The sequence below is a fragment of the Lemur catta genome, chromosome 3 (assembly GCF_020740605.2).
Source record: "Lemur catta isolate mLemCat1 chromosome 3, mLemCat1.pri, whole genome shotgun sequence".
In the NCBI taxonomy this organism is placed as follows: Eukaryota; Metazoa; Chordata; class Mammalia; order Primates; family Lemuridae; genus Lemur; species Lemur catta.
In genome coordinates this window covers 97,630,886-97,654,716 of record NC_059130.1, presented here as the reverse complement: position 1 = coordinate 97,654,716, position 23,831 = coordinate 97,630,886, and the positions used below count along the sequence as shown (strand labels likewise).

Genomic DNA, 23,831 nt, shown 5'->3' with positions numbered 1-23,831 from the left:
CCCTTTCTTGGCATTCTGAATGGTAGCATGCAGGTGTTGAATGGTTGGACTGTTCTAACTTTGACCACCGTCAAGCGTCATCCTTTCCTCAGTGCTAACCCGCTGCCTCTCCTGGTTCCCAGCCCCCGCTCCCCCGCCCCCCCCCCCCGGCCTGTGGTCCATGTGCAAGGGCAGGAGCCTCTGATCAACTCCATGCTGGCCGCAGCATCCCCCCAAGAACAGAAGCAGGTGCTTGATAATGAATGACCCCGTGCTTGAAGAAGAAGATGGGGCCAGAACCTGGTGCCAGTCTGAACACCAGTGACTATTCTTCACTGGGGTTCAATTTGGTTTTTTATTAACTATCCTCCCCAGCAGAGAACGTTTGTTCCTGCTCATCCAAACAATGCATTTAAACCTGGCAGGAAAGATTAGAGGAAAAGATGCACAGGGCAAGGTGAGGGTTGAGGGGGGATGAAGAGCTTCCATGCCCTCTCCAGGCATGCCATCCTCCAAGTACATCAATGTGTTCACCAACCTGTCAACTCCCCGAACTCTGTTTAGAGTTTCTATATGGGGTTTTCATTACCTGGGGACCATTGCTTAAATAATTGGCCATTGGTAATTGAACCCAATTTCCAGTCAGTCCCCCTTCCCTCCCCAGAGGTCAGGGGTGGGGCTGAAAGTTCCAACCCTATATTCATGTGGTTTCTCTAGTGACCAGCTCCCAGCCTAAAGCTATCTAAGGGTGCCACCATGAGTCCCCCCCCCTTAGCATAAACTCAGATATGGTCAAAATGGGCTTATTATGAATAACAAAAGACACCCATAGCACTCAGGAAATTCCAAGTGTTTTAGGAGCTCTGTACCAAGAACTGGGACAAAGACCAAGGCTATATTTTTTATTATACCACACCCAAATAAAGGACATCTGTTTAGATTTTTCTCAAGAGTAACCTTGTTGGTTTGGAACGGTGATGGGCGCATGGTACACAGAGTTCTCCTAATCAGATCCCAGAGCCTCATTTCTATGGGCATCATCTCCCCAGTTTGGCCTAAGGTTAGTAAGGTTGGCTGCATGCGTATACAGCCACTGCTTAGCTCTGGGAACACAATGGGTACAGGTCTTGGTGTCAAAGATCTTGATCTAGTAAGAAAGAGAGAGACATGCCTGACTACAGTTATAGGTGTGTTCCAATTGACTTCTAGACTTGGGGGCCATAGACTGTGTTGATAGGGGATTTAGATGAATGAACCTTAACTAGGACGTTTGAGAAGGAATGGTGGGTGCCTCCCAATGGAAAAAGGAGAAAGAACCCAATGAGCAAAGGCAGAGGCAAAGAAAAAGAGCCGTGGTAAGTAGGTGAGGAGCTGGCATGGAGCTCAGGTTGACTTTGGGTAGGCATGGCCCCCTTGTCAAGGGCCTTGTTATCAGCAGCAGTGATTTAAGCAGGGAGCTCTAGAGAGTTTAGGCTTCATTTAAAGGAAGATCACTCTGGACAAGCTGGAGGGTGGATTGGAAGGAGAGTCACGATCAAGTATTCCCTAGTCTACTGCTTAAACTCCTGGTCTCGAGGGTTCCATCCAATCCATTCTGGGCCTAGTGGTCAGTGCACTATTTTATTATTGTTATTATTATTTTTTTTTTTTAGAGATGAGATCTCTCTATGTTGCCCAGGCTGGACTCCATCTCCTAGGCTCAAGCAATCCTCCCACTTCTGCCTCCCCAGTAGCTGGGACTACAGGTGTGAGCCACTGAGCCTGGCTCAGAGCACTATTTGAAAACATAAATGTGACCATGTAACTTCCCTGTTACAACTTCTTCAGTAGCTCCTCAAGGCCCCCAAATCTTCACATGGCCTACAGTGCCCTGTATGGTGTGACCCCCTGCTCACGCTTCCCGCCTGAATTCATGCCCTCCTCCCCACCCCCCATGCTCTGGCCTCTCATTTCCTTGAGTGTGCAAAAGCTGTCTCCCCTCCCTGAAATCTTTTCCCGCTTCCTCCTTTCGCTGGCTCCTTTTCCCTCAGGTTTCACCTTCAACGTCCCTCCGGGAGGTCTTAACCCCCCACTCTATCTAAAACAGATGGCTCCATTACTTTCTACACTTATGTCAATCTGTGATTTATGTATTAGTCCAAGAGTTGGCAAACTTTTTTCCTAAAGGGCCAAGGGCCAGATGGTACATATCGTAGGCTTTGCTGGCCACAGAGCTCCTGCCCTCGAAGCAGGAAAGCAGCCGCTGACAACACTTAAAGAATGAGCATAGCTGTGTTCCAATACAATTTTTTCTGTGGACACTGAAAATTCAACTTCATATAATTTTCACGTGTCACAAAATAATCTGTTGATTGTTTTTTCAATTATTTCAAAATGGAAAAACCATTTTTCACATTCCGGATGGTCCAAAAACCGGCGAGCTGGGCGGCCCGCAGACCTTAGATTATTTGCAGTTTACCATTTGCCGATAACACCCTGGTTTATTTGGCCACGGTTTGCTCCCCACAACACGGCGAGCACTGGGCGCGCTGGGATAACGCCCCTCGGTCCAGCACCGCGCCCCTCGCCCGGCGCTGGACGCTCCCTGCAGCGGGACGCGGGTCTACGCAGCAGGGCTGGGCGGGGCCTGCGAGCGCGGTGCTGTGAAGGCCGGGCGAGGCCCGGGGGGCGGGGATACGGGGATGGGCGGGCCGAGCGCCGGCTTCCGGCGGAAGAGCGCCGGAGCAAGATGGCGACTACCAAGCGAGTGCTGTACGTGGGTGAGCAGGCGCGGGCGCTAGGCGGAGTCTGGGCGAACCGAGTCTCCGAGTGGGTCGCTGCGGGGACCGGGAAGGCGGCGAGTAGCTGTCAAGGCCGAGTCTTGGGGCTGTATCACTTTGCCACAAGCCCAAGACGTAAAGATCATTCCGGCTTCCTTCCTAGCCCGCTAACCTTCAATAGGGTCTGGAGGAGTGGTAGAGCAATATTAGGGCCTTCCACATCCTCGCTCCCATTCATTTTATAGACATTCACTGCAGCGACGGCTCAGCCCCAGTCCCTGCCCTAAAAGGAGGAGTTCCCAGACTAGCCAGAAAAAAGTGGGAATAACCTCATTAGCACACTTTGATAAGCGCTGTGGTGGGAGTGGGCGATGATAACATGGGCCTGGGTGCGGGGAGAAGTGACCCATCCATCGGGAGAGGTGAGGGCAAACTTTCCGGATACTGTGACGCTGGAGCTGATGAGCAAGAGTTAGCTGGAGCGGAAGCCCAAAGGTGTGAAATGGCCTGACACTTGGGGGCAAGTGGCTCATTTTTCGGGAAACCCAGGGAATTGGGGAAGCAAAGTGAAAAAAGCTGGAAAATGTTAGCTCCAGGTGTAGAAACTGTTACTAAGTTTGCACTTTATCCTGAAGGCAGTGGGAAATCTTTGAAGGAATTTAAGCGGAGAAGTGATGAGTTCAAAAATCAGCACTTTGCCAATGTCATTCTAGTTGGCTTCGTGGAATTGATAGAGGGAATGAAGGCAGCGAGGCCACTTATGAACCTATTGCAGTAATCCTGGGGAAAGATGAGGGCTGAAAGATGGGTGAAGAGAAGTGTGTGTTTCATGAGTGGGCAGTCGATGAGAGAGGGGAGAATGTGTACCCAAAGAACTGGATTGAAGTATCCTTTCCCTTCCCTTGGCTAACATGCTAACCAGGCTGCAGGGAATTCTGCAAGAGTATGGAGGACAATAGCTCAGAAGGCCTTTGTCTTATTTGCAGGTGGGCTGGCAGAGGAGGTGGATGACAAAGTTCTTCATGCTGCTTTTATTCCTTTTGGAGACATCACAGATATTCAAATTCCTTTGGATTATGAAACAGGTGAGTTCTTTTGATATCTCTCATGTTTAGAATCCTCCTTCTAGGAAAAGAACTTAAAAAAAATTAAAGTCACATCACAATTCTAAATATGGTTAGTATGCAGTATAAGACAGTTCATGCAGGTGCCTGGTCAGCATGACGGTGATCTTGATGCAAAAGAAATGTTCTGAGGCCATGTGGTTGTCAGCTGTAAATATTTTGCAGAGTCTCTCCATCTCTTGGGTTTGAGATAAGAAATTTTTCAATAGACCAATAGGAAGATGGATTTTGAACTACATCGACACCTGTTTTTTCAAGCTACCTGCTGAGTACTTTATCCCACCAGCTCCCTTCTTAACAGCTGTGCTATTAAATGAGGCAGCAGGAAAGCCTGGCCCCACAGTGGGGGCCTTGGCCTCTTCACAGCTGGATGGGTTTTCCTTTAATTCTTATTACAGTTATAGCTCAGTATTCTATTTTAGCTTTGTTGTCATTTTTAAGATTGTCGTTTTAGGCCCAGCTCTATCATCAGCCTTGCATATGATTGTTAGCAAAGTCTTTGAACTCACTGGGCCTAAGGAATTTTTATTTGCAGAACCAATGAGGTTATATTGGCTTTCTAAGGGCCCTTCTAGGCTCCAAGTTCTATAATTAACACTGTTGTGCTTGGCCTTTCCAGTTAGATCAGCATTTTCCTGAGGTTAAAGACTGAGTATCCTTCAGGCTTTAGGATTCGTGCTTTATGAATGATTGATTCACAAAATGGATATTTTGTGAATAATTGCTAGGTTAAATGACTTCATTTTTCTAGTTGCCTTGCCAGGTTAATGTTTAAAGTTTAAGTGTGGCTTTGGTAGAAGAATTGAATGCTTATTTTAAAGATTAAAAATATAGTTCATTATTTAGCTATGTCCACTAAAAAACAATTTATTGCTTAAAATCTTTTTTAAGAAGAATCAAAGAATGAGATTCCTTCTTCCTAAACAGTAATTGGGTGGAATTTCTGGTGTCTGGATATGGCATGTAACTGATTACACTTTCTTTGTTACCGTCGTGTTTCTTCCCATTGCACCACATGGTAATTACTTTCTTTTTTCCTTTTTGCAGAAAAGCACCGAGGATTTGCTTTTGTTGAATTTGAGTTGGCAGAGGTGAGAAAAGTCTGTGCTGCTTGTATTTAATCTTTGGTTTGTGTTATTGTTACTGAGGAAGCTGTTCTCCATTTGGTTAGGTTTCTGGGCCTTAGTCTAATGCATCCAGACCAGAAATGGTGTTTGAAAGAAAGTTTCTTTCACATAATCAGACTGTAGAATGTGAATAACGTCTCAGACCTTCTGCCAGGCCCTGTTCGTTGAGTATTCTTGCCTGGCAGCACTGATTATTTCTTATGCCTTCAACTAGATGGCAAATTCCTGCACTACAAGAAGTGTGAAGTGACATTTTCCTGGTGTTTTTGGTTTTTGTTTTTTTACTACTGAGTATGTGTTTAGACGCTACAAGAAGCATTTGGCTGCAAGCCTAAACTTTTACCTTGTCTTTCCTTGGCAGGATGCTGCAGCAGCTATCGACAACATGGTATGGTGGGAAATCCTCATTCTAACTGAAGTTGCTTTTTGGTGGTACAGAGGGTCCTTATTCATATGTTGTTTTTCTAAATCTTCACAGTTATTAATACAGAGTTGCATGGGGAAGTAAAAATTGTCAACATGTGAAAATATTCAGTGTGAATCAATCACTTATAAATCCTTTCACATTTAACAGTGATGCAAGTCCTAATCATCCTTGTTGGCCAGTCTCTCACTGGCTGCCCTGTGTCTAAGATAGTAAATTGCAAACACAAGGTAAATTTATTGCACAATGAAAGTGCATATTTTGCAAAAGAGGCAGGATTTCGTGAAGTTTCCGACCAGTTAACACCTAAGAAGAGAAATTTAGTGAAGATAATGGTATGTGCAAATCACTGATACAAATGATTTGCATATCCTGGAAATGTTCTTGGGAAAAATGATGCCACTCTTTAGTATCTGTGCCCTCCTTGAGATCCTTTTAATTTTCATGTCTGATATGAAGTGCAAAGATAGCATATCATACTGTTGATAGAATTTTGTTGGAAAAAATACCTCAAACTAGTCAGCATCTGTTACATCTTTGTTCTACAAATTGTTGCATAGTTAAGTGTGATTATTTGTAATAAATTTATTTTCATTATTTTCAGTATCCTTACACTAAAGTCCCAAGCTTTTTTTAATTTTCACTTTTTACCATGAAATTTTCATCACTGCCATAAGTGAATACACATGAAGTGACCTTTCCTGGTTTCAGTTATCTCTGGATAATACGATTCTCCTTTGTTCTCTGTTCTGTATTACACATTCACCAAACATATTCCTCAGCTGTCAGAAAGAGATCATTTTTCACCATTTCAAAGCTGATCCTTACTTTTGAAGGTGAACTAGCTATTGGGAAACTGCATTATCCTTGTAATTTCAGAGCACTCTGAACCCAGAGTTCCTTTTGGTGGTACAGGTCTTTGTCTGCTGGCATTGCAAGAAAGCCGGTGTGCGATGGCTCAAGGGAGGAAGTTCCCAGTAAGCCATAGGCTGCTTTGTGATGGGTACATAGCTTGCTGTCAGGGGCTCAGGGATTAAGAGAGGACAAACGTCCTAGAAATAAATAAAAGGCTAAGTGTCTCTCTTTTAACCTAACAGTTAGAGCAGCTGGATTTTCCATTTTTTTTCAGAATGAATCAGAGCTCTTTGGACGAACAATTCGTGTCAATTTGGCCAAACCAATGAGAATTAAGGAAGGCTCTTCCAGACCAGGCAAGTAGGAGCAGCTCACAGATTCCCTGTCCTGTCCTGCAGTTTGGCCTTAGTTGCATTTTTATCCCTGTTTACTTAGAAGTAGGTGCTAAGTGCTGCTTCCTGGTGGGCAGGAATAAAGGGTGATTCACATTGGCAAGGGCGTGCACCACCTTTGCGGGCAAACAAAAAGAGTTTGAGTTTCTCAGCAAAGCCAGAGGAACTTTGTATTATGAGAGAAACCCTCTTTGCTCCCTTATCTTGACCAGTTTATCAGCACTCCATTCCTGGGGCTCCTTCTAGTGTTGGAACTGGCAAGGGCTATTCCTTTGCCTCTGGCATAGCGTTTTCCCTTAGCCCTGCTGAGAGGGGACTTCAGGGCTGACATTCCCCGTTGGGACTTCTTCACCCTAGGGAGTTCTCAAAGGGAATCCCCTGGCCGAGAGGACCACATAGTATCTTCTACTTTGCTGACCAAAGCAGCTACTTTTCAATTCACGCTGATAGCTTAAATTTATTAACATTTGTTTGGTTCTTTCCTTTCAGTTTGGTCAGATGATGACTGGTTGAAGAAGTTTTCTGGGAAGACGCTTGAAGAGAATAAAGAGGAAGAAGGGTCAGAGCCTCCCAAGGCAGAAACCCAGGAGGTGAGAGTGAAGGCTCGAGCTTCCAGAGGACAGGTTGCCCCTTTCCACAGGGGACCGTTTTTTATAAAAGTTGTCATGGAAATTTGCAAACATATGTATACAAAAGCAGAGAGAGTGAATAATGAACTCTTAGTATTTTGGTAAAGACACTATTGACTGAATTAAAGGGAAGAGCTTTGGGTCTCTCACCTGTTTTGTGTTCTACATAGTGAGTGTCTCCGCTCTGCCCAGGTACAGATTTGTGATGAGGAAGAAGTGAAAGTGCTCCTCTTCACTCGTCTTGATCAGTCCCCTTTCTTCACCGAAGAGTTTGGCACTAGGCTCATGGTCTTCCTATTCCTGTCTAACAGGAGAGATAGAAGAGGGTGGGGGTGCCTTCCCTTCAGCCTGCTCACCTTAGGAAGACTCGGGGTTCTCCCTTGCTAAGAGAACCCACATGGCACTTCCTTCCGACTCTCGGCATAGCTCTCTGACCACTGCTTCTCAGTCTTCCCCTCCTCTGGCCACCTGGTTAATGCTGTCATTCTTCTGTATTTCTTTCTTGGCTCACAGCTTCTCTCTGCTCTCTGCTGAGACAGTAGCAGTCACTTTCTGATATTCTGCAGCCTCTCCTCCGCTGTCATTGACTTTCATAGTCTCTGTTTCTAGTCCTGAGCTTCTGAGATTTTTGCCTGCAAGACTCACAGGCAGCTTAAAGTTGTCTAAAATGGATTCCTTCTCCTCTCTGATCCTGTCTTCTTGTGTTCTCAATCTTGGTTAATTTGCCACCATCCATCCACACATTGACCCAAGTCAGAAATTTGGATGCAAAGCAGAATGCATAAAGTGGCCATCATAGTCAGAAGACTCCCTGTAGATCATCCTGGACCCCTCTTTTAAGGTGGAGCCAATACATTTTTCTCTTAAATCTGCCTTGAAGCCTGTTTGTGCCATTGTCCCAATTTGGCCTCTTGTCTCTCATTCAGATAATTGCAGTAGCTTTCTGGCCAGCCTTCTGGCTGCAGTCTTGCTCTCCTCCAGTCTTTCATAAAGATAGCTAGAATGGTCTTTCTAAATCACATGTCCAATTGTTAACTCTCCTGCTCAGAACTTTTCAGCTCCCCATCACCTGTCTCCTAGGAGGAAATCCAGGAGGGGCTCTCCCCGTGCCTGACCCTGTCCACCTTGCCATTCTCGATTCCTACCTCTCCATGGTGCCGTCCTCACTTGGCACTCTGATGAAACCATGCTTTGTATTTCCGAGTGCATCTTGGCTTTTGCACAGGCTACTTAAGTGCTTATTGCCCTTCCTTTTCTAGGCAGTAAATTCTGTGCGGATAGGGGCCTTGTATTATGCATCTTATTAATAAAAATGTGGAGTAATATGATTACGAGTGTGGACTTGAGGGGGATTAGTGATTTAGGTGTGAATTCCAGCTCACCATTTGCCACCTTCGTGACCTTGGGCAGGTTACATGATAAGTGCTATGTGAGTATTTGCTGCTACTACTGAGCTACTGCTGTTATTAGCAGCAAATAGTAGTATTAGTATCCTCGGTGCCCAGCATGACACTTCAGCACGTTTGTTAAACTGAATCACAAGCAAGTTAATAACATTTGACTTTTCTTATTGGAGTAAATGTGGCAGTTGTGTCAAATGTCTTTATCCTCTGCTTAGTCTTATCTACTTGGAGCACAAAGCAGGCCCGACCTCCTCCGTTGTCTTCTGAGCACTTAGGCCCAAGCAAGAGGGCCTGCGAAGCCAGGCTGGGAATATGCAGGGCTGAGCGTAGAGGGAGGAGGTGGTGGTACGTGAATGAGTTCACATAACTAGGGGCACAGTGGGCTTGAACTGAGGTTTGAAGACCTTGAGAGTGGTTTATCGTGGGCCAGGAAAGTGCTGTTCCGGGACTGCAGGGGCGGGGGAAGTGAGCTGATGTGTCTGAGGGTGAGCTTGCTGAGATGACATATGGTGTTGGGGGCGGCCTCCAGTCAGATAGTGCTGGGGTCTCTGGTCACTGATGTCCAGGTAGGTGCTGTGGCCATGGCTTCTGCCTCCTGCAGCCCCGTCAGGGCCCGAGGCCTTCCCTGTCGGCACCTTGCTGCAGCCTGCTCACTGGAATTGGGTTCTGAGTATGTGTACAGAGGAATACTTGCACTCCTACTTGGGGAGTCAGAGAGTTCTCTCTAACCTAGCAGTTTCTTCTCCACCTAGGGAGAGCCCACTGCAAAAAAGGCCCGCTCAAATCCTCAGGTGTACATGGACATCAAGATCGGGAACAAGCCAGCTGGCCGCATCCAAATGCTCCTGCGTTCAGATGTCGTGCCCATGACAGCAGGTGAGCAGGGCTCTGTGGTAAGGATGGCAGGAAGCTGGTGGCTAAGCAGTGAGCCTTCCCAAGGCTCTTGCTGCCTCAGTCCTGTGCCCTTGACATTATTTCTGACCTAAGTTGATTTGAGGCATCTCAGATCTAGTAACAGATGAGTCAGAGCAGGCATTTTTAAAGCCTTATAGGTGCTGGCTTACTCTTTTTTTTTGTTTGTTTGTTTGTTTGTTTCAGAGTCTCACTCTGTTGCCCGGGTTAGAGTGAGTGCCATGGCATCAGCCTAGCTCACAGCAACCTCAAACTCCTGGGCTTAAGCAATCCTACTGCATCAGCCTCCCGAGTAGCTGGGACTACAGGCATGTGCCACCATGCCCGGCTAATTTTTTTTTTTTTTCTATATGTATTTTTAGTTGGCCAGATAATTTGTTTCTATTTTTTAGTAGAGACGGGGTCTCGCTCTTGCTCAGGCTGGTCTCGAACTCCTGACCTCAAGCGATCCACCCGCCTCGGCCTCCCAGAGTGCTAGGATTACAGACATGGGCCACCGCGCCCGGCCTACTCTTTTTTAATAATACTTTTTTAAAAAGAATACAAATCAATGGGAGGAGGAAGGGAGGGGCAAAAATCTACCTAACGGGCACAATGAACACTATTCAAGTGATGGGCACACTTATAGCCCTGACTCAAGCCATGTAACAAAAACATTTGTATCCCCTTAATATTTTGAAATAAAAATGAATAAATAAATAAATAAATAAATAATATAAGTAAATAATATATTCATGGTAAAATATATATATATTCTAGTAATACTGAAAGCAATGAATTGAAAACTTAAGTCTTTTTCCCTTCTCTACATCCAGTCCTGAGCTCTAGAAGTAACTAGTGCTGTTTCTTGAGTATTCTTTCTAGTTTGTTAAATATTGACTTTTATTTATTCTTCTTTAATTTAAAGTTTATTATTATCTAGACATACAGTTTAAAGAGTGAATTCATTTTCCCAAAGCTTGTTTGGAACAAACAAGTCCTCTGGTGCTATCCCCGTGCCCCACCGCTGGCACCATTTGCTGCAACTCAGAGACAGCTGATTTCAACTCTTAGCTCTTTTGGTTTTTTTCTTCCATGTTCGGAGGTAACAGGTTTATATTTCTGCTTCCTGGTTTTTCCGTATGGGACATTATCTTTTGACTTCCCACTTCCAAAGATATGAAATCAGTTTTTTATAATCCCCTTCCATGCCCCCTCATCTTCCCTATATAGTTACCATAATTTTGGTTAAGTCATAGATCATTTTAACAATGTAAGCGTAGTATGATAACTTCCTTTCAGGCACAGCATTTAGTTTTGCCTGGAGTTGCTAATTGCCTTGTTTTTACATTTGCATAGTTTTCTATGTGATCTTGATTCTCTTCCAGATCCTCCTGCTGGAGGCTCTACATCCAGCTGTTGGCCTTGTTGGTCAGGGGAGATAGAGGCAAGTTAATGCCTCAACATTCAGTGTATAAACTTTCCCTTAATCTCCATTTGTCATTATGGCACCTCAACCCTTAGGCATGTGTAGGGTGGCCTAGTCCAGAGGCCTTCTGCTTTACCCTACCAAAGAGTAGACCTCCAGCTGGCTGCCAGGGTGGGGAAGGGGCAGCCCCCAGCTGCAGAATCAGGGAGAGGATCCAGGGATTAACTACTTTCTTAAAGAGGATTTCAGCCAGACTCAGTGGTTTTAGGATTAACTCCACCCTTGTATCTGAGATTTCATAGTGTGAATTGAGTTGCTTCTTTGCTTTTACCAGCTTACAATTCACCTTTCTCATATCTGCTATCAGCTATAACTTCATCTATTTGTTTTCTAACTTTCAAAAATTTTTGTTGCTATTGTCTCTTCTTTCCTCCCCCTTTTAAATTTATTTTTTGGCTGTTGTAACCATTTTTAAGTGTACAATTTGGTGGCATTAATTACATTCACACTATTTTCAATTTTTTTTAATCCCTCTAAATAAAAACTCTGTACCCATTTTTTAATTGCTTTAACAATAACTCTCCATTTTCCTATAACTACCCCCCCAACTTCTGGTAAACTCTCATTTTTCTGTCTCTGTGAATTGGCCTATTCTAGATTTTTCATATAAATGGAATTATACAATAGTTGTCCTTTTTTATGTCTGGCTTATTTCACATAGCATAATGTTTTCAAGGTTCATCCACATTGTAGCATGTATCAGTGCTTCATTTCTTTTTATGGGTGAATAACATTTTATTGTATGTATATATAATATTTTATACCTGAACATTGTTTCTACCTTTTGGCCATTGTGAATAATGCTGCTGTGGACATTCGGGTATGTGTTTAAATCCCTGTTTTCGATCCACTGGGGTATATACCTAGGAGTGGAGATGCTTGGTCATACGATAATACTACAGTTAACTTTTTAAGAAATCGCCAACCTGTTTCCAATGTAGCTGGACCTTTTTACATTTCCACCAGCCATGTATGAGTTCCAATTTTTCCACATCTTCTCCAACAGATGTGAGGTGGTATCTCATTGTGGTTTTGGTTTATATTTCCCTAATGACTAATAATGTTGAGCATCCATCTTTCCCTGTGCTGTTGGCCATTTGTATATCTTATTTGGACAACTTTTTGACACATTTATTAACTGGATTGTTTTCTTTTTGTTGAATTATAGGAGTTTGTTATATATTCTGGATATGAAACCTTTATCAGATATGATTTGCAAATATTTTCTCCCATTCTGTGGGTTACCTTTCAATCTGTTAATAGGGTCCTTGGATGTACATATTATTTTAAATTTTGATGAAATATAATTTATCTTTTTTTTCTTGTATTTATGCTTTTCATGTCATATTTAAGAAATCATTGCTAAATCCAAAGTCATGAAGATTTGCCCATATGTTTTCTTCCAAGATCCTTTGGATTTTCTTGCCTTTTCCTTTTTTTTTTTGAGACAGGGTTTTGCTCAGTCACCCGGGCAAGAGTACAGTGGCATCATGATCGCTCACTGCAACCTCAAATTCCTGGGCTCAAGCAATCCTTCTGCCTCAGCTTCCTGAGTAGCTGGGACTATAGGCATGCGCCACCACAGCCGGCTAATTTTTCTAGTTTTGGTAGAGACAGGGTCTCACTCTTGCTCAGGCTGGTCTGGAACTCCTGGCCTCAAGCAATCCTCCTGCCTTGGCCTTCCAGAGTGGTAGGATTATAGGCGTGAGCCACCACACATGGCCCAGAGTTTTCTACCACCAATTTAGTGTGGTTTTGGGAGGGAGCAGAGCTAGAATGTGTGTTTTCAATCCTCCTTCTTTAATGCCCCCTTTTTCTAACTGGTGTCTTGTAGTACCCATCTTTACTATGCTGAACTGAATCCCCTGTAGTCCTTTAAGAGGTCAGCATCACAAAGGTTTATAATGAGCATCACTTATTTTAAAATGAAAATAAAAACATTAAACAAAACACAGTTTCTCAGAGGTTCATTTGTTTTTTGTTCTGTACTTTAACCTCAGCACTTTTTCCTTTCCCCACCCCAGAGAATTTCCGTTGCCTGTGCACCCATGAAAAGGGCTTCGGCTTCAAGGGAAGCAGCTTCCACCGCATCATCCCCCAGTTCATGTGCCAGGGCGGTGATTTCACAAACCACAACGGCACCGGGGGCAAGTCCATCTACGGGAAGAAGTTTGATGACGAAAATTTCATCCTCAAGCACACAGGCCCAGGTAGGAGCCGATCAGTGTGGATCAGTGTGTGGTGACGAGTGAGGCTGGGCCGGGGTGGAGTGGCCATGCAGGATGGGGGGACGGGCTGTGGTTTTCACTGGAGGGATGGAGTCTGCCGGAGACCCAGCTACTGGGCAGAGGAATAGCCTCGGTAGGGTGGACTAGCAGGTTCTGTGGTCTGCCATTGTAGGTTCTCTCTCCTGCCCTCAATCCCACCACTTCCTGCCCCCCTCCTGTCAGACTTACCTGGTAAAATCTCAGTGGTTGGTTCCCCAGCAGCTAGAGGAAAACACAAAATTATACTGAATGATCTCGCTTGGAGTTTATGACTACAGTTCTTTAGGGGGCCCTGGGCAGCCTGAGCAGAGTTTAGATTTCTCTGGTTGATGCTCGAACCCGATCAGAGATGAGAGCTATGTGCCTAAAGCCTCCATATCATCCTCTCCCTCATCTGATGCTTCCACGCCTGCGTGCTCCGACTTCCCTCCAATTGCAGGGATAAGCTGTTTTCCCTGAGACCAGCCCCTCCGCTTGTTCCCTGGATCCCATCCCTTTTGTCTACTTAGGAACTTGGCTTCTGCAGTTGTCCCCCTCTACCTGGTGTAATTCATTTCCCCTGCTCTGCTAGATCAGCCCATCAGTGTAGAAGTATGAGGTGTCAATCTTAACAAAAGTCATCCTTGGACTCTTGTTTCCCCCTCCAGCTATCACCCATGCCTCTGGTCCCCTTTTTAGTAAAACTGCTTGGAAAAGGGCATAGACTTGCTGCCTTTGTTCTCTCTAAGCCCTTCTAGCCCCACTTTACCATTAAAACTGCTCTCACTGAAGATGGCCACAGCCTCCATCTTGCTAATAGGCAATTTTTGGCCTTCATCTTATCCTACCTCCCAGCAGCATTTCAGATGCAAGTGGGGTATCCCTTATACAAAATGCTTGGGACCAGATATGTTTTGGATTTCAGATTTATTTGGATTTTAGAACATTTATATTATACTTACATTTGGGGTGATTGAGCACCCCAAATCCAAAACTCTCCAATGAGCATTTCCTTTGAGCATGTTGTTGGTGCTCAAAATATTTCGGATTTTGGAGCATTTCGAATTTTAGATTTTCAGATTTGGGATGATCACCCTGTACTGACCCTGTGCTTCGTGAATCCTCCTCCACCTGGCTGGCGGGACTCCTCCCTATTCTGGTCTCCTTTTATCTAACTGGCTACTTGGTCAGCCTTTCCTGCCTCCTCCTTTTTTTAGCCCTTAAGCATTGAAGTGGCTCTGAGCTCAGTCTTTTGTTCTCCATAGAAACCTGTTACCCAATACCCCCCTTTTCTAACTGACAGTTTGTATTAATAGTACCCCTCTTTACTATGCCAAACTGTGAAATGCACAGATGATAAATCCCACCTACCTACATAATTATCTTTTTTTTTTTTTTTTTTTGAGACAGAGTCTCGCTCTGTTGCCTGGGCTAGATTGAGTGCCGTGGTATCAGCCTAGCTCACAGCAACCTCAAACTCCTGGGCTTAAGCGATCCTACTGCCTCAGCCTCCTGAGTAGCTGGGACTACAGGCATGCGCCACCATGCCCAGCTAATTTTTTGTATATATATTTTTAGTTGGCTAGATAATTTATTTCTATTTTTAGTAGAGACGGCGTCTCACTCTTGCTCAGGCTGGTCTCGAACTCCTGACCTCGAGCGATCCACCTGCCTTGGCCTCCCAGAGTACTAGGATTACAGGCGTGAGCCACCGCGCTGGCCTTAATTATCTTAAAAATCAATATTATTCCATAACTAATAGGGAAGACCATCAAAGGAAAGTAAGTTGTAATAAAAGAAAACATGTTTCTGGATGTAAATGTTCCAGCACAACTATGCCAGAAGACAAAGGGAGTTATTCAGATGTGTTCAGATGCAGCAAATAGGAATGCAGGCAGGTGTACCCACCTGCAACTTGGGTAATGTGAGCAGTATTGCTGTTGGTGACAAGATTTTGTGAAATGGTAGATAAAGTTGGTTAGATTCCAGATTAAAGAATAACATTCTGTTGATGTATATAATAGTTGCATTCCTAGAAGATTTCACAAAAAAACAAAACAAACCTCCAAAACTTTGAGGTTATATGCATAATGAAATTAGGTTTTAGGTGCAGGTAATTGTAAACACATTTTTCACCTACACTCACTGTTATCTGGTACGACATTTGAAACACCAAGGTATATGGGACAATTCATTGTGTAAGACACCGTAGAGCTTCTAGCATTCCAGGTCCCCACCCACTAAATGCCAGTGGCACCCCACAATATACCTGATAATAAAAAACACTCAGTGCTGGGTGCAGTGGCGCACACCTATAGGCCTAGCTACTTGGGAGGCTGAGAGAGAAGGCTTGCGTTAGCCCAGGAGTTTGAGGCTATCGTGATCATGCCTGCAAATACCCACTGCACTCCAGCCTGGGCAACATAGCCAGACCCCATCTGTAAAAAACAACTACAGAAAAAAAACCACATTCAGATTTCTGGAGGTTCCAGGCTCCTGCCCAGCTGCCTGCCTGTTGTCTTTGCTGGATGCCCCAGGAGCATCTCAAACCTCACATGTCCAAAATAATTCTTGCCTTCTCCTCCAAACTGTTCCTCTCCCTCTTACCTGTTTCGGTAAATGACACCACCTTCTACTTAGCTGCTTGGTTAGAAACTTAGGAGTCATCCTTTACTCCTCTCCTGTGTCACCATATGTCCGGTCATCTCTGGTGTGCACGCACACACACACACACACACACGCATGCATTCCTTTACGTGACTGCTTCATGCTTCCGTTCCCCACACAAATGTCTGTGTCACTGGGCTTCACTATGTCATAGCTTTCATAGCACAATTACCTTTTGAATGACTCTTTTTCCACTGTCTTTTAGGACTATGTCTTGCTCATCAGTGTTCTCAGGGCTTAACAGGGGCCTGGTTACAAAGTATACTCTTTGTTTTTTCTTTTTTCTTTCTTTTTTTTAAGAGACAGAGTCTCACTCTGTCGCTCAGGCTGGAGTGCAGTGGCACAATCATAGCTCACAGCAGCCTCGAACACTCTGGGCTCAAATGATTCTTCCATCTCAGTCTCCTGAGTAGCTGGGATTACAGGCATGAGCCACCACACCTGGCTAATTTTTTAACTTTTTTGTAGAGACAGGGTCTTGCTGTGTTGCCCAGCTTGGTCTTGAACTCCTGGCCTCAAGCAATCTTCCTGCCTCAGCCTCCCAAAGTGTTGGGATTACAGGTGTGAGCCAATGAAAGAACAAACCAGTATAAAATGATTGAAATAACCTTGCTCGTCCCATTTCACTGACTATTAATTGAGTGAAAGACAAGTGGCCATATCTGCATGGTCTGTGAGCAGCCCACAGTCTGAGCCTGCCTGGCTGAAGGGCTGTCAACACTGCACAGATGTCCTTTAAGGGTTGGTTGCTAGGGGTTGGGGAGCTGACATGGTCATACTCTCCCCCAGGCCTACTCTCCATGGCCAACTCTGGCCCAAACACCAATGGCTCCCAGTTCTTCCTGACATGTGACAAGACAGACTGGCTGGATGGCAAGCACGTGGTGTTTGGAGAGGTCACCGAGGGCCTGGATGTCTTGCGACAGATTGAGGTATGTGGCTGGGAACAGGCCTCCTCCTCGCCTGGGCCCTTGGTGCACAGCCTGTGGGAGGGCTGGAGAGGGCGCTCTGCAGCCTGGGAGATGTGGGCCAGGCTGCTTCCAGGAGAAGGGGCTGCTTCTGCCCAGGTTCCAGGGTGGGCGTGGGTGTCCCTAAGCCACTATTTATTCTCCCCACTCACTCCCCTGATGTCTGTTCTGCCCACGAAGGCCCAGGGCAGCAAGGACGGGAAGCCAAAGCAGAAGGTGATCGTCGCGGACTGTGGGGAGTTTGTGTGAGAGATGCTTTCTCTGCTGCCAGCCTCAGCTGTTTGAAGCAGGCAATGTTTGTGCCATGAGTCCTTCCTCAGGGTCAACTTGGAGCAGCTCCTCTGCCGGCATAGCCTGGACTTTTCCCAAGCGTGGCTGTGGGCCCCAGAGCCATGGGCAGGCTATACGTGGCTACCGGCTTTTCCCAGCATTTGCTGCTGGGTCTGTCCTGGGCTCTTGAACATTGTCTTTGCTAAAATAAATCCTAGTTCTTGTACTGCTGCTTCCAGCTATTAATAGTTCCCGGGAGTTGTCAGAGATCGTCTCTGTGGCTAAGCTGTCCCCCTGAGGCAAGCTGGCAAGTGGGTAGCGCATAGCCTCTTCCTCATAGCTTTTATTTCCTCCCTTGGGCCAATCCCCTTGGATGCCAAATGATATATCTTCACGCAGATACCCTTGTCAGACCGTGTCAGGACAATGGAAATCAAAGATAGTGGGAAAGTGGGAAAGTCCCGTCTGCAGCTGCCTCTGCCCTTAAACCCAGCTGCCAGTCTTACAGCCGGCAAGTGTACTGATCAGTCTCAATGATTCATTTGTTTATTTGTTCACCTTCATTCTACAGATTTTTTTAAATGATGTTTTATAACTCAAAGTGCCTTCTCTGTACAAGGTATTATGCTTACTTGTCAGGAGACAGGAGGTCAGCAAACTACATGGGCCTAATCTAGCCTACTGCCTGTCCTTGTGAATAAAGTTTTATTGGAACACAGCCACATCCATTTGTTTATGTATTTTCTATGGCTGGTTTCTCACTACAGCAGCAGGGTTGAGTAGTTGGCAACAGAGGCCGTGTGGTCCTGTATTAGAGTTCTCCAGAGAAACAGAACCGACAGGATGTGTATATAGGAAGATTTATGTTAGGGGATTAGCTCACGTGGTTGCGGGGACTGGCAAGTCTGACATCTGCATGACAGACCAGAAGGCTGGAGACACAGGAAAAAACTGATGTTGCAGTTCAAGTCAAAAGGCAGTTTGGAGACAGAATTTCTTCCTCCAGTGACCTCAGTCTTTTTTCAAAGGCTTTCAACTGATTGGGTGAGACCTGCCCACATTAGTTACTCTGTTGACTTACTTTTGTTTTTTTGTTTGTTTTTTTTTTTGAGACAGAGTCTCACTCAGTCACCCGGGCTAGAGTGCCGTGGCATCAGCCTAGCTCACAGCAACCTCAAACTCCTGGGCTCAAGTGATCCTCCTATCTCAGCCTCCTGAGTAGCTGGGACTATAGGCAAGCACCACCACATCCGGCTCATTTTTTCTGTTTTTAGTAGAGACGGGGTCTCCCTCTTGCTCAGGCTGGTCTTGAACTCCTGAGCTCAAGTGATCCTCCCACCTCGGCCTCCCAGAGTGCTAGGATTACAAGGGTGAGCCACCGTGCCCAGCCCTGACTTACACGTTAATCCATCTAAAAAATACCTTCATAGCAACATCTGGACCATTTGACCAAAAACTGGGTACCATGGCCTAGCCAAGTTGACACATAAAATTAACCACCACAGTCCCAAAGCCCAAATGTTTACATATTTACGATCTGAGCCTTTATGGAAAAAGTTTGCCAACCACTGAACAGAACAAATGGCCCCACCCTCTGCTGAGCTCACAGTCTGGCCCTCCTGTGTGCAGCCACTGCTTGGAGCTGGAGCCAGGCTGGCTTCTCCCTCTTCCTTTCCAGACACTGCTCAGCCAGGTGGCTTTAAAGAATCCCTCATCTGCTGAAGGCTCTGAGCAGGGACTGAGCCCTGGAGGCCTGGTGTCCCTGCTGGACACCTCCCTGTGGGTTGGGTTACTCAGACTGTTCCAAATCCACTGGGCTTTCACATCTTGAGTTGAGATCTAGACGAGGCAGGAGAGGCCTGCCAGCCTGGGTGGCCAGATGACCCAGGATAGCTCCTGCCGAGGGATGGTGACATTCTGGCTTTATCTCTGGCTACCGTGTGCCAACTGGACTCTCCGAGCTCCTTCTGCTACAGTTGTCTGTTTCTGACTCCACGTGCTGGGAAGTACCACATAGTTCCGCCTGACCTCTGTGGAGCTCACAAAAGAGACCCTCAAAGGACAGAGCCACAGTGCAAACTGTGGCCATCAGAGGTCAGTCACAAGTGTTAGGGCAGGCATTTGTGAAGCTGGGGACAATAGCACTGACCCAGGGCTTCTACAGGAACCAAGAGAGGCTGTGTCTGAGGAGCTTAGCACAACCAGCCTCCCACAGGAGGATGGACTCCTGTGACGATGACCTTGTCACTTTCTGCTCCTCCCTGACAGCCTGGGGAAGTGGAGGCCAGTGGGCAGTTCGGAAAGCTCAGCAGGTTTGGAATCACTGGGTGCCAACTCCTCTCCCCGTGCTCTACCTGGTGTTCATAGATGTTATCTCATTGAACCCACACTGGAGCCCTGCACAGGTAAACCAGAGCTCAGGTGACGTGACTGCCAAAGGTCACCTAAGGTGGTGTGGCAGAGCTAGGACTGGAAGCTTGGCCTGTCCCTCCCCAGCAGTAATAGGATCCTAGGAGGTGTGCTGGGCTCTGGCCTCAATCTATGGCAGCTGGGGCCCAAGGCTCTGGAGGAAGACACAGTCGTGGTCCCCATCATTGGCCTGGACCCTTGTGGGGAGACATAGGGAACAGAGTCCTACCTGCCAAGCTGGAAGGCCCCAGAGCCTGAGGAGCAGCGTGCCCAGCAGTCTGACCGCCTGCTTCAGCCACTCACGATGCAACAGCAGCCCCCTGTTGCCTCAGGAGGGCTCTGGCCCATCTGGGAATTTGAGCCAGAGGCACTGTGGGGACCCTTCGCTGCAGCTGGGAGGGCAAAGCCGCTCTCCTTAGGACAGCTTGGCTCCTGTCCCAAGTGACCTCCCAGGCCCATACTCCTATTGCTCCATTGCTCCAGCACCAGGACCGAGGGGACAGGGCTCCTTTTTGCTGATTCATTTCCTAACTCATTCAGAGTTGAGCCCATCCGTGTGCTGGTCGCGTAACAGCTGCACAAAGGCAGAGACCAGGGACAGTGGCCCCAGGATCCATGCTGTGACTGCTGGAGTTTCCTCTGACAGCTATCTCCAGATGCTACTGGCATCTGTCATGGTCATGGCAGCCTTGCAGCCACCCTCCAAGGAAGGAATTATGGGACTGACTTTTCTGTGGTGAAAATGGAGTCTTGGAGAGTTCAGGTGACAGGAAGCTAAAGTGGAGGAAGCACATCACAAAGCAATTTATATAGCACAGTGTGATACCAACTTTGTAAAAATATCTATAATATGTAAACATAGGTATTTATATGTATATCTTAAGCAAAAAGGCTAGAAATAAAGTCACCAAAATATTGTGTGTTTATCTGAGTCGTAAGACTATGGTGATTTAAATTGTATTTTATTTGTTGTATATCCCACTTTCCTCCCAAACTGCACTATTGTTTTTAGGAAATGAAAAGCCTTTTTTAAAAAGGAGGTCAAGTGGTTGCAGAAGGCCTGCCTGTGAGTAGTACGAGAATTCCCCCTTCACACTGGACAATTCCTCCATTCAGATTGCTGTGCAAGGCCCTGGTAGGCCCAGACCTCTCAGCAGGATGTGCGGTACCCGTGTCTCTGGAAACACTAGAGCCCCAGCCACTGCCACAAATGAGACACCTGCCAGGCCTTTAAAGGCAGTGAGAATACAAGTCCTACTCTCCAAGTAATGCCATGTATAGATTTTTTAGGCAAAAGCACAACTCTGAAATAAAGGCACCAACACCTGCAGAACACATTTTGTTTTAATGGACGCAGAAGTGACTGAAAAGCAAATTCACTTGTAATAATACCAAGTACCAATTGTTAAGCATTTATATGCCAGATGTCTCAAATGTTTGTGTATAGATCTAATTTTTATAATAGCTTTGGGAGGAAAGAACCAATATCCCACTCTATAAAGGAAGAACCAGGATTCCAATCCATCCAGCTCCAAAAATCTGTACTCTGGTTATGCTGCCACTTTTTGTGTTTCTTTGGAATTTTTCCAGAACATGTTACTTCCTACCTTCATTAGAAAACAGTAAACACAAACCCTCTGCTGACTTGGCCTCAAGGCCAGTATTGCACTGCAAGTACCAAGACTGCTGGGCATTTCTCCTTAGCCTATTTTTGTATATGTCCTCCCTTCCTGTCAACTGTCATTGATTTCTCATCGCCGTCAGTGATCTGAACTGACCACCCTTGTTTATCCTTCTTGTCTGGTGCAACACATCAACAGGCCATGCCCTAGGCAAGGAAAAGGGAGGTGGTGGTATCTGTGCTGCCAGCCTGGCCGCCCACTGCAGCTGTCATGCTTGGCTCAGCAACCAGACAACTTACGGAATAAAATGCTTGGGCTTTGTGTGTCCGTTCACAATGGTTTCACTGTTCAAGGGATTCCTCTGTTTGATTTCATTTGGTGACCATGTGGATGGCAAAAGTTGCTGGAAGTCCGACAGCCAGGTAGATAGGCAAAGCCTTACTGTTTCTCAGTTCTGCATGAACCAGGAGGGTCACAGCTCCTATGGGTTCCTGCTTGGGCACAGCTTGACTGATGGGTAAGGTGTGCTCCACATTACAAACCTCTGGGTAACTTGACAGACATTCCTGCCGCACTCCTAACTATGCCAGATCATTGGCTGAGCACTAAAGATACCAGGTGAAATAAAAAATTAGTTGTCAAAATAATTGGCTGATTTACAGTTGCCTAAAAGACAATCCTTGATGTTGAGAAGAAAGAATTGTTAGGTAAGTACTAGAAGGGCAATTAGGTTCTATGTTATATGCCAGCTCTGCTTCATGACAGCCACCCCAGCTCCACGTTCAGGGTTATGAGGATGCTTCTGAGCTCAGTGGGAGATGTTGATAGATTCCCTGGCTGAAGGCTCTTTGGAGGTCAACAAGTCCAATTCCCTGTTATAGAATTGATGGAAAACAGACCCAGGAGAAGGACGCTACCTACAAGTCAGGTCTCCCTACATCCAGGCCACAGCTGAGAGCTCTGCAGTGATGGGGAACCTAACACCTTCCAGACAGCCAGGCCCGCCCTCGTGTACATGGGAGGGGGTCTTCCTCTGCACTCGCACACGGAGGCCCTCCCTGGTCCAGGTGGAGGGGCTGCTGTCCTGCAGCGTGGCCCCAGCCTCCACCCCTGCTGCCAGACCTGCCCTCCAAGGCTCCTCCTCGGGGTGCAGCGTGTGAACTCCAGAGAAGCACATCCTTGGGCACAAGGGTGGTTCCACCTCGCTGGGCTGTGCCTGTGGATGGGACAGGCCCAGGATCTGCTTTTAATGGCACAGTTCGGGCAGCTGGACTCTGTCTGTTCCAGCAGGTAAATTACAGGCTTAGCAAGCCAGAAATCAAATAAACACCCCAGCTCCCAGTGGCTGCTCCAAGGAGAACAGCGGTTACCGGGAAAAGTGGGGGCTGAGACAAACCTCCGCACCCAACCCAGTCTAATTACCACCTGTCACTCCCTGGGACGGGGCCTTTTCTTTGACTCACAGGCCCAAGACACAGGACAGGGCTGCTGGGCACCCGGGGTGATGCAGACTTTGGTGACCAGCCTGTTTTTAACAACTCCTGCACACAAACACTGACAAGCCCGTGGCCTCGCCACAGGCCACCCAGTGTTGCAGATACATTGCTCTGGGGGGAATGGGTTGCTCTTTAGCATGGCAGAAGATGGCAAACGGTTTTCACTTCACAGGCCAACTTTGCTCTGTTGGCAGTGGCTGCCTGGAGTCCTGTGCTGATGATTTGGAAATTCTGTCCAGATTTGAAAGAGTAAAATATCAAGATCGATTATTGATGTCTGCCGTGCAGAAGGGAAAGGGAAATGATGGATCTGCACTGCGCGTTGTCCTGGGCCACCCAATGCAATAGCCGTGCTTGCTCAGCAGAAAGAAAACTTTGCCCCAGAACTGAGCTCCTGATGGGTCAACACAGTGGCAGATAGGTGGGTCAACTGGAAGCCTCCAGGATTTTCCTGTTTCTCCAAAGCAAAATGTCCACGCACTGTATTTCTTTCCCAGATAGCACAGGCAGGCGCAGGTTGAAAGATGAATGCCATTGGCTTTAGCCCTAAATCGTGCAGTTCATTCAGCTTTTTCTTGAGTTGACCCCACATGCCTACCTGTGGTCAGTGGATCAATAACTTAGAACCATGAATATACAACATGGTATATTGTATACCATGCAGGTCCACGCTTTTAAACTGTTCTCCAGAAATGCCCAGTCTTGTACCTGGGAGTGGCAGGTAACTGGTGGAGGTGGAGGGGCAGACACCCCCCTATACATACCCAAACCCTGTAATGGATAATGAAGAGCCCAAAGTGGACAGTCGTGGTCCAGGTGCCTCCCAGGTCATCCCACATCCTCTGACAGCTTAGGCCACTGATGGGCATGGACAGGACCTCAGACAGGAATTTCGTGCCAACCCCAAAGAGTTGGTCCCTATGTGGCTTGGGGTGAGCGGGGGGTGACTGGGCAGCACACTATGGATGACTCAGACCACCAGGGCTGGAGGCAGGATGGGCACACACACATCAGGCAGAGGGAGGGGAGCACAGGGTCCTGGAGAGGACCAAGCCCTGGCCTGAAGCAGGGAGGGGCAAGG

General features: G+C 46.5%; 1 protein-coding gene across 3 annotated transcripts; it reads left to right on the top strand.

The window, feature by feature from the left end:
• Positions 1-2,661: 2,661 nt before the first annotated feature.
• Positions 2,662-17,449, top strand: PPIE (peptidylprolyl isomerase E). Of its 3 annotated transcripts, none has more exons than XM_045548170.1 (10): positions 2,662-2,730; positions 3,725-3,823; positions 4,910-4,953; positions 5,351-5,377; positions 6,543-6,624; positions 7,150-7,250; positions 9,445-9,568; positions 13,097-13,282; positions 16,775-16,917; positions 17,134-17,449. In XM_045548170.1, the coding sequence occupies exons 4-10, from the start codon at positions 5,375-5,377 to the stop codon at positions 17,200-17,202; spliced, it is 708 nt and encodes a 235-aa protein (XP_045404126.1). In that variant the 5' UTR covers positions 2,662-2,730; positions 3,725-3,823; positions 4,910-4,953; positions 5,351-5,374; the 3' UTR covers positions 17,203-17,449. The 3 variants fall into 3 exon arrangements, with proteins under 3 accessions (XP_045404126.1, XP_045404125.1, XP_045404127.1); XM_045548169.1 differs by having other exon boundaries at positions 2,679-2,738; XM_045548171.1 differs by lacking the exon at positions 2,662-2,730 and adding an exon at positions 3,180-3,233.
• Positions 17,450-23,831: the final 6,382 nt, after the last annotated feature.

Excerpts from the sequence above, each read along its gene's own strand:
- PPIE (XM_045548169.1), top strand. The coding sequence starts at position 2,708 with ATGGCGACTACCAAGCGAGTGCTGTACGTGG. Across the intron at positions 7,251-9,444 it reads CCAAGGCAGAAACCCAGGAG|GGAGAGCCCACTGCAAAAAA; the intron begins GTGAGAGTGAAG and ends TTCTCCACCTAG. Across the intron at positions 9,569-13,096 it reads TGTCGTGCCCATGACAGCAG|AGAATTTCCGTTGCCTGTGC; the intron begins GTGAGCAGGGCT and ends TCCCCACCCCAG.